The following is a 10,619-nucleotide window of genomic DNA, read 5'->3' on the forward strand; positions in this document are numbered from 1 at the left end:
CATATTAGCCTGTTAGTCAGCAATTTGTAATACTTACATTTTTCCCACATATAAACTCTTACTTTATCTTATTTTATAGCCTGCTCTAATATGTATTTAGTAAGTTTAGCCTATAGGTAGTATTATAATTTGATGATATTGAATACTGGCATGTGATCAAGTATTTAGAAGGAGAATTCTCCATTGGGGTGGCTTAGTCCTTTGCTTTGCTTTTTCTGTGCAGATAGATTATTTTGCACCTGTTTGGCTCTTGGGGTCTTACTTTATCTTATCTAAGTTATTTCCTCCCTCCTAACATCACAGTATTGTGATGGTTGAATTAAATTTTAGGTGCTTTGAGCTCCTTGGAGATAGATAATACTAAATATTTGGTCCCTATGCTAGCGAGGGAAAAGTCCCATATAAATGTGTTGTCAATCAGGATTCGGTGCTCGTGGGTTGTGAATTGCTAGAATAGGTCTTCATAGTTGGCTTAATAGGAGCTGGTTGCCACCAGAGAATATTTCTTGCACTATTAAGTAGATGAAGGAAACCTGTGCTTTTTCAAACAGCTGTAGTGGGTCCTGATTACATCCCAGAGGTGGGGAAATTGTGTTTGTTTGTTTGTTTTGTTGACAAATTAAGTCTTTGGGAATAGCTCAGATCTCTCGTAGCATCCCTTTCCTTTCCTGGGGAGTTTCCCATTTCCCAGCTTTTCTTTCCTCATACTTTACTTTTCTGCCTCTTTTCTTGGTGTTATTTCCTGGTTGAATGGACTCTTCTTCCTGCTGCTCCTGACTGTCACTCCACAGCTAGCCCCACCTTGGCACCTGTCCTCTTTTACCCTCCAGGATTTTTCAGATATTCTTTCACTTACTGAGTTGTCAGCTACAGATTATTTTTCTCTGTATATATTTGCATTTTTTCTAATTGGAATCTCATTTTTAATGAGACTGTTTGCACTTGACTGTTTTTGGTGTTTGCAGCAGCTCCCAATTTAGTTTTATCTGCAGATGATTTAGTGTCTAGAGAGCCAGTTTCTGGCTTAGAATCTAAGTGGATATTAGTCAGTAGGAGTTAAAGCTATTTTTCTTCTTTCTAGTGTAGCTGTTAACCCAAACTCACTTGAGTTAATTTTAAGACAGTCTTTATCAACTGTAAAATGTACTTTGCTTTCAGTTAAATTTTAAGATTACTAGAAGCCTCATGGTTCTTTAGTAGAATTAAATTAATAATTATCTGATCGAGTAAGATGATGTTTCTGTAGACCCTGGCTTGTAAAAGTAGTGCATGTTTGTTGGAGAAAAAAAAATGAGAAGCTAAAGTTAAGCTAAAAAAAAGCCATAGATAGCTGCTGTTTACACCTTGGTCTATCATTTTAGACCCTGTTTAATATTTTTCTTTTTTACTTTTTTTTTCATATGGAGAATTTCTAACATGCACAAAGTAGACAAAACAGTATAATGAACTTCCATGTACTAGTCACCTAGTTCCAATAATTATTAATCTATAGCCAATTCTGCCTACATTACCACCTCTTCCCCTTCTCCTGCCTGTATTATTTTGAATCAAATCCTAGATATCATGTGGTATCATATGTAAATATTTCAATAAATAGCTATAAAACATAACCAGTGAGCTTTTAAAGAGTATAACTATAATTAGCATTCTTACACCTAAAAAAATGAACAGTCATTCCTTTGTATCATTAAGTTTCCAATCTTTGTTCAAATTTCCAATTGTGTCTTAACTTTTTTTAACAATTTGTTTGAATCCAGATTCAAAGAACGTCCTCAATTGCAGTTGGCTGATATGGCTTTATAATGTCTTTTATTTATATCTGTAAATTCCTTCTCTAACTTTCTTTGTCCCTTGCAATTTATTGGTTGAAGAAACTGGGTCATCCTGTAGCTTCCCACAGTCTTTGTTTGGCAGATTATATCCAAACTAAGTAGTTTAATGTGTTCCTTTGCGCTTTGTATTTCCAAAATATTGGTGGTTTGTGTTTATTTTAATATAAAAATGAGATTATACTGTACATGCTATTTTGTAATATTTTTTCACTTAATAAAATTTGTATGATCTTCTGATGTCATTAAATTTTCTTCTGTATCATCGTCCTTAATGCTTGCATAGATTTCAACTCCTGTTAGACTTTATTTGCTTCCAGTTTTTCCCTGTTGTAAACAATATAGCTATGAATATCCTTTTAGCTAAATAAATAATTATTTTGATATTGGGAATGATGATAAAATGCCACAGTTCCACAGGAATTTTCAGTTAACATGAACAAATTTTGTACTTTCAAATGGCATGAAGGTATTTGGTGACTTGGGTTTCCTTTACTCTTTTAAGGCAAAATGGACATATCAAGTTTTTGACCAAAGGAGATAATAATGCGGTTGATGACCGAGGCCTCTATAAACAAGGACAACATTGGCTAGAGAAAAAAGATGTCGTGGGGAGAGCGAGGGGGTAAGTATAGAGGGGAGATTTACTGAAACATTGGCTCTCTCGATCATATTGTCTGATCATACACAACTGAATATAATGGTTTGGTCCCGGTTCAGCCAAATCACCTTGTGTCCTTTGAAAAAGTATGCTTCTTAAAATGCATCTGAAACTTCAGGTTTACTGCTCCAGAAGGGAGGATATGGGGTGCTATAGAAGAACAGAATATTAGTGATGAGGATGAATTAGAGTGACAATTTAAAAAATTCATTTGTCTGTTTAATTCATTTCAGAAATGTTATTGGGCACCTTTCATGTACTCTGACGTCTAATACTGTGCTAGGCTCTGGGGATCCAGAGCGGTATTAATCCTGCTTCTTGAAACTTACATTTCTTAAGTGTTTACTGAGTCAGCAACTTAAAGTGTTCATCTAGATTAATTTCATCATGTTGATTTATTCCATATTGTTTTATTTCTAGTTTTGAAATTATTGAGGTCAAATGAAATTTAAAAGTTATATTAAGCCTGTTTATTTCAGATTTTATCAGGAGAACAGATCAGTGAAGGACAGGAATTGTAAGTTACTGGTATGAGGAAGTATGGGATTATTACTACCTTCATGTTATTAATACTATTAACAATAACTCACATTTATTAGTGCTTACTCTGTGCCAGAGACTCATTCTAAGTGCTTTCTTTACAAGTATTACCTCATTTTAACCTCAGAACAACCCTAATATTTCCATTCTACAGATGAGGAAACACAGACATGTTAGGTTGTTTATCTAAGGTCACACTGATGATAGTAAGTGGCTGGCTGACTCCAGAGCCCACCTTTTAACCATCATAGCAAAATTACTGGTATAACACTTCTGAGATGGGTAGCTGCTTGTTCTCACTCTTTAGATGCCACATGGCACTGTTATCCACTGTCAGAACATCTGCTCCTTCTAACCTAGGACAGACACTGTGGATTCAGTGATTCCACCAGCGAACAGTGGAACAGTGGAACTGAGGAACTGTGTTCCCATAAAGAAGTAAGTTCAAGTTATTAAGTAAAAGCTGCCTCAGTTACAACAGAAGAGCTGTTCAGTTTGGGGCCAGAGAGATCGGATCAGAAAAGGCACCAGTGTGTTTTGTCTTCGGCAGACCTGGTTTTTTGTGCACACCTCCAGTTCAAGGGAACTTGATTTCCTATGATGGAGCTAAACATACTTTTATAATTCCAATTAGATTATCAGTGCTTCTGAGAAGTGATAGTCCCCATTTCCCTCAGTTCCCAAGGTGCTGCTAATATCAGCCTCTTAGGTCTTTTTGCTTTTCCTTTAATTGCAAATGTACAGATTCTTGTAGAAACATAAGGAAGTAACAGTCATCAAAAAGCAAAGTCACTTCTTTCAGTTCCTCCATAAATATTTAATTTTTTGGTTTGTGTTCTTTTAGCCAATAAGTGTAAAGATGCAGATCTTAATGTATAAGTGTGTATACATAAACACATTTCGTGTGTGGGGAGAGAATGGTCATACTGCTTATAACCTCTTTTTTATCCTCCAATGTTGTTAGTATCTATAAATCAAAAGATTTATTTCCATATCATCATTTTCAAAGCTGTATGCTACTCCACTGTGTGGAAAGACCATATTTTTATTTAGCCAATCTCCCATTGTCAGATGCCTTTGATTGTGAACAGTGTTATGATGAGCATCCCTGTTACATGTATCTCAGTGCCTCTGCCCAATCATTTCTTCACAGTAAATTCTTAGACTTGGAATGACCTGGTGAAACATAAGCATATTTTAAGGCTTTGGACAAATTCTGCTGTACAGTTTTATTTGTACTCCTCCCAGAGTGTCCCTTTATCTGGATCTTGATTCTTAGGTGTTTAATTCAGCTCTGTCTGCTCATTGTGGCCCCCTGTTTGGGTAAAAAAATGCATCATCCTATGGAAGGGTGGAGGAACCAGGCTTTCTTTTACTCAAGTAACTTGTCTTTCTAAAGAATTTTTTAAAAGTCCCAAACTATGTACAGTGTTATTTCTAAAATCCCAACATTGAAAGTTATAGGCCTTTTTCTGGCTGTTAATTAAAAAAATGTTACAGTCTGGTACTCTCTGAATTAAATAACTTTCCATGAAGTGTAAACATCTGGGACATGAACAGCAGGAGCACAGAATCTTAACTGTACAAATTCACTTTCCGTTGATTATGTCACCACTTACCTTGACACATAAGGAGGCACATCACCTCCTTTTGTGAAAATTGTGTTTATAAAATGCTAAACTATATTTCAGAGTCAGACTGTACCCAAACCTTGGAATTTTTTTTTTCAAACAGCTGCACACTAAAAAATTTTACACTGAAGCCTAAAGCCCTAAATAAAAACAAGTTTAAACAATTTTTTATTGAAACGTAATTCACATATATTAGGATATAAAATTTACCCTTTTAAAGTGTACAGTACAGCGAGTTTTATTATATTCACAAAGTTGTAAAACCATCACCACTGTTTAATTCCAGAACATTTCCTCACCCCATAAAGAGAACTTGGTACTGATTTGCAGTCACTCCGCATCCCCTTCTCCCTGCAGCCCCTGGCAACCACTAATCTACTTCCTGTCTCTATGAATTGCCTGTTCTGGACATTTTATATAAACAGAATCTTACAATATGTGGTCTTACAATATGTCCGGCTTCTTTCACCTAGCATAATGTTTTCAAGGTTCATTCATGTTATAGCATGTAATAAAACACTTTTAGAAAGTGAAACTAATACTGAACCAACTAAGAATAGGGGTGATTCTTTCTAAATTCAGGTAGTTGAAAAACACAAGAGAACCTGTTAGTCAAAGACGAGTAGAAAGCAATAGGAGAAAAGGATGAAAGCCTGGCAGAAGATCAGGGAATAGAGAAATATTGACAGCGAAAAGAAGAATAAAAATAAAGGAAGGAGCAGAGTAACTGAGCTCTCTGTTGACTCAAATCAGTTTTATGGAGGAGGCTTTTATTTATTTATTTATTTTAATATATATATATATTTTTTTGTCTGCGTCTGGTATTAGTTGCGGCCCACGGAATCTTCGTTGCCACGTGTGGGATCTTTAGTTGTGGCATTTGAACTCTTAGTTGCGACATGCATGTGGCATCCAGTTCCCTGACCAGGGATCGAACCCAGGCCCCCTGCATTGGGAGCATGGAGTCTTACCCACTGGACCACCAGGGAAGTCCTGGAGGAGTCTTTTAAAATGTACTTTTTACTTCGCTTGAAACAGACGGTTCCGGGATAGAAACAATGATCCTTTTTAAGGCAGCTACTGGGGTCCAAACTTCCCAGACATAGATCCCTTTTGACATCTGACAGATTATTTTCACCCAGAGCATCAGCAGATAGTTCTTCCTTCTGAGGCTCCTTTCTTAGCAGCACCTTTGATCCCAAGAACTCCCAGGGACACGTATTTACCCCTACTGTACCTTCTAGATGTTACTTGCACAGGCTGGTGTTGAGGTTGGCTTTGTGGATGGCATTTGTTTTACTTATTTTAAACCTCTGCTTATTATCAACTCTGCTTTAGCAGAGTTTATCTGAACTCAGTAGGAAAAAAGTGCAACTGATTTGAATTTAAGGTGACTGATGATAGCAGCATTATGCCCTTGATTAGCAACTCTTGACTGTCTCTGTCTATGGAGGAAAACAGTGGTATATATAATTAAATCTTTTGTTTGACTCTGGACTGCCTGTCATATTCTGGCAACCTTATGTTTTGCTTCTATTACTCCTAAAGACCAAGTTGCTTCTATTTCACACTTAGGGTGCGCAAGGAACAACCACCTAAGGGGGGGAAAATGTTTCCATGGATAACCCATAAGCAGACTATGTGATCATTGTGGTTCTTTGAGCATAGATATCATTGTATGGAGGTAACAGTGAAAGTCTCTACCCCTGAGCATGGCTGCTGATTGATCATCAGGCCAGAATTAGCAGTCTGATGTTGTTTTATTTATTAAAAAAAAATTTTTTTTTTTTTTTAGATTTTTATTTTATTTACTTATTTTTGGCTGCGTTGGGTCTTCATTGCTATGCGTGGGCCTTCTCTAGTTGCGGTGAGTGGGAGCTACTCTTTGTTGTGGTGCGCAGGCTTCTCACTGCGGTGGCTTCTCTTGTTGCAGAGCGCGGGCTCCAGGTGCGTGGGCTTCAGTAGTTGTGGCACACAGGCTCAGTAGTTGTGGCTTGTGGGCTCTAGAGCACAGGCTCAGTAGTTGTGGCATACGGGCTTAGTTGCTCCGCGGCATGTGGGATCTTCCCAGACCAGACCAGACCAGGGCTCGAACCCGTGTCCCCCTACATTGGCAGGCGGATTCTTAACCACTGTGCCACCAGGGAAGCCCCTGATGTTGTTTTAATAGAAGTCACAGATGCTTTTATAGCTTTTAATCTGCATTTTACTGTAAGGCATTTGCCTTTATGTTCTTAAATTTAGACGATTTTCCTTCTGAAAGACTGGAAACTGTTGCTTTTATGAAGATGTTATAAGTGAGACAAAAGAAATAGAGTTGTTGCATTGAAAAGAAAAAATATGTGTATTAAAAATATAGAAAACCTTTATCTACCCTCCTAGAGCTTAGCTAGGCCATTCTGTAGTGACTGTTACTTTTCAGCTCTTAGAGGTCCCAGGGGCTGAAACTAAAGCATGGGCCCTAAAAGGATATATGATTTGTCACCACATGCCTGTTCCATACATCTTGCTTGCTAGAACTGTGCTTCTTGTACTTTAATGTGCAGAAGCGTCATTTGGGCCTGACCTTCCAGAGGTGCTCTAACTCAGTAAATCTGGGAAGGTAGAGCAATCTGCACTTTTTTAAAAATTTATTTATTTATTTATTTATTTACTTTTGGCTGTGTTAGGTCTTCGTTGCTGCGTGTGGGCTTTCTCTGGTTGCGGCGAGCGGGGGCTACTCTTCGTTGCGGTGCGCGGGCTTCTCTTGTGGTGGCTTCTCTTGTTAGGGAGCACGGGCTCTAGGAGTGTGGGCTTCAGTAGTTGTGTCTCACGGGCACTAGAGCGCAGGTTCAGTAGTTGTGGCTCACAGGCTTAGTTGCTCTGTGGCATGTGGGATCTTCCTGGACCAGGGCTCAAACCCGTGTGCCCTGCATTGGCAGGCGGATTCTTAACCACTATGCCACCGGGCAAGTCCGCGATCTGCATTTTTTTTTTTTTTAATTTTTTTATTTATTTATTTTTGGCTGTGCTGGGTCTTCGTTTCTGTGCGAGGGCTTTCTCTAGTTGCGGCGAGCGGGGGCCACCCTTCATTGCGGTGCGCGGGCCTCTCACCATTGCGGGCTCTCTTGTTGCGTAGCACAGGCTCCAGACGCGCAGGCTCAGTAGCTGTGGCTCACGGGCCCAGTTGCTCCGCGGCATGTGGGATCTTCCCAGACCAGGGCTCGAACCCGTGTCCCCTGCATTGGCAGGCAGATTCTCAACCACTGCACCACCAGGGAAGCCCCGCAATCTGCATTTTTAACGAGCTGTCCAAGAGATTCTCACAGTGGAGGTGTAGGTTTTAAGAAACATCAACTTATGCGAATGGGAGTTCGGGGATGGGGAGAGAGAGAGATGAGTCTGGGTAGTGCGCCAGAGGGGGAGGGGCAGGATGGGGTGAGGACAGGAGACAGGAAGTAAGAGGAGCTCTTAAAAGGAAGTAAAATGCACCAAAGACAAAACTTCTGTTTTTCAAGATTGCCTAAGCCTCTGATGGTTAGAGGTGTTATATGGGAGGTAATTTCTGTTTGTGTACCTTTGGTGTGTGCAGAGGTTGTGGGTGCCCTGAATGAAAGTATCTGGGATATTTTAAAGTATGCAAAGGTCAACCTCCCTTCTCTAGGACAGGCTCTAGGATGGTATCACCCAGTCCACTCTGGAATCCAACAGTAGAAGAGGAAGAGAAAGAAGAAAGTTGTACATTTCTAACTGCTATTTCCTCCCACATCTCTGTCTACTCTGAATTCTTATGATGTTGAAGAGTCTTTCGTTTTGAGGGGAGAATTGAAGTCCTGGGAGGAAGTGAGATCCCCAAGGGAAAGAGAAAAGAAGAGGCCTGGATATTCCAGCATTCAATCAAGCAGTATTTACTGGATGCCTGCTATGTGCCAAGTGTCAAGTTTGGCCTTGAAGATACAGTGGGGAAGAGATTGGCACTGTTTCTGCCTTTATAGAGCTTAGAGTCTAGTAGGGGAGACAGACACTATCCAGCTAGTTAGGCAACTAATTCTGTAACTAAACTCATGATGAAGACTTCAAAGGAAATATATGAGGTGATATGAGATTATTTAACAAGTGGTTTTACCTAGTTTGAGGGGACAAACTTTAGGGACAAGAGGAAAGCAAGAGCTAGTGAAAAAACAAAGGTGTAGCAGCCAAGAGGTAGGTAGAGAAAGAGACTGGTATGTTACAGAAACCAAGGAGAAAGATTTCAAGGGCAAGTTTCTGGTCATCAAAGTCAAGTGCTGCAGAGATGAAAAGGAAGATAGGAGCTGAGACTGGTCTTCTGCATACAGTGATTTAAACTGTTCTAGAAGAAGTTTCAGGATTAAGAGAACCAAAGCCAGATTACAGGTGGTTAAAAAATGAGAGGGTGGTGAAATCTTAAGTACTATAATGAGCTGTACACTCACTTTTTGGACACTTAACATGAAGTACCTTGTAATGTTCTGGCTGTGTTTGCCTTGTCTCCCCAACTAGATTGACAGCTCTCCACAGGTTATAACAACAAACCCAACCCCTAACACTGAATCAGCATGTGGCATTAGAGTCACCAACTAGAGGTCAGAGACCTCAGATCTGATACTGGTTCCACCATGTACCCTGCGCATGAGCAACTGTTTCCTCATCTATAAAATGGCTATACCCCTAACTTCCCTATCACATGGGCTGTTGAAAGGGTCTAATAGGACAGTATATACAAATGGATTTTGTGAGCTGAAAATTAGTATTCTATGGAAGATATTGAGAATGTTCAGTAAATGATAACAGCTACTTAGAAAGTTCTGTGATGATCAGTTTTTTGTTTGTTTGTTTAGATTCGTTCCTTACATTGGGATTGTGACGATCCTCATGAATGACTATCCTAAATTTAAGGTAAGATCCTGTACTATATGTTTCATTAATTTTGGAAACCATTAAATGGATTACAGTTAAAAGATGGAAGACCAGTTGGATAGTTTAGTGATTTATCATGGTCACAAAGGCCAGTTTGTTAATTAACTCTGAGGATTTGTGAACTTTTAAAAGCTTCTCTGACTTGTGGTTCTGTGTTTGTTTTCTAGTATGCAGTACTATTTTTGCTGGGTTTATTTGTGCTGGTCCATCGTGAGTAAGAAGTCTGCCTTGCTGTTCCTGGAAGATGCTGTACTTTTTGTTCCTGAATGTTTGGAGTAGATATCAATCTGTGGTTGGTGGAATGGAGAACACATGTTGGCGCTTCTTGGTAGCACTGGTTTGCATTAGTTTATGTTTCCACGCCAGAGTACGTGTGGGCGGGTGCATGTGCACCACAGCGTGCACTCGAGGGGACTTTCAGTCACAGAATTTCATATGTTGTCATTGTCACACTTTCACATTTTTGTACATCAGTGAATTTTTTATATTAAAAGGTTGAGCCAAAGCCCCCAGTGTTTGTATTTTGAAGCCAAGCTTCATTTCTAAAGTGCCTACAGAGTTCTGTAAATGAAAATGCAGCTCTGCACGAATTTGAAACTGTCATTCCTCCTTATAATGGGAATGGCATATACTGAGGTGGTCGTCGTCTTAACTTTTCAAAATTTTAAATAAAAGACTTTGCATATCGAAACCCCTTATCCCTGACTTGTGTTTGTTGGGAAAGCTTTTGATATTTGCTTTCCTGTGTTGGTTCTTAGCGCCCTTGGGGAGATACAGGCTTTGATGTGAACAATTCTTCAGCCAAGAAGGTTGTCCTAATACTAACAACTGGTTTTTGTTTGTTTGTTTTGTTTTTGTTTTTGTGAAGCAAAAGTAGCTGTTGATATTCGTAAGAAATATCTTAGTCATAAAATTGATTCTTCATTAGGGGGTCTCAGATGTGTATAAACCCAGCTGGTTGCCGAGAGGTTCAGAAAATCTCACTTTGCTGTAGACTCATAACCTTTTCTACACTTGAGACGTTCTCAGCTCTTTCTACAA

At 39.2% G+C, this 10,619-nt stretch overlaps 1 protein-coding gene across 8 annotated transcripts in view; it reads left to right on the top strand.

Moving 5' to 3' along the window:
- SEC11A (SEC11 homolog A, signal peptidase complex subunit) overlaps positions 1-10,287 on the top strand; it is a 56,228-nt gene extending 45,941 nt beyond the window's left edge. The window contains exons 3-6 of one of the 8 annotated variants that reach the window (XM_036844151.1): positions 2,335-2,454; positions 3,391-3,468; positions 9,500-9,557; positions 9,746-10,287. In XM_036844151.1, coding sequence (XP_036700046.1) covers positions 2,335-2,454; positions 3,391-3,468; positions 9,500-9,557; positions 9,746-9,796 — 307 coding nt within the window. In that variant the 3' untranslated portion in view covers positions 9,797-10,287. Of the gene's footprint in view, positions 1-2,334; positions 2,455-2,969; positions 3,019-3,390; positions 3,469-9,499; positions 9,558-9,745 lie in introns of all 8 variants that reach the window. The other 7 variants (XM_036844146.1, XM_036844149.1, XM_036844150.1 and 4 more) reach the window with 7 other exon arrangements.
- The last annotated feature ends 332 nt before the right edge of the window (positions 10,288-10,619 follow it).

This window comes from Balaenoptera musculus, chromosome 2, assembly GCF_009873245.2.
Source record: "Balaenoptera musculus isolate JJ_BM4_2016_0621 chromosome 2, mBalMus1.pri.v3, whole genome shotgun sequence".
NCBI lineage: Eukaryota > Metazoa > Chordata > Mammalia > Artiodactyla > Balaenopteridae > Balaenoptera > Balaenoptera musculus.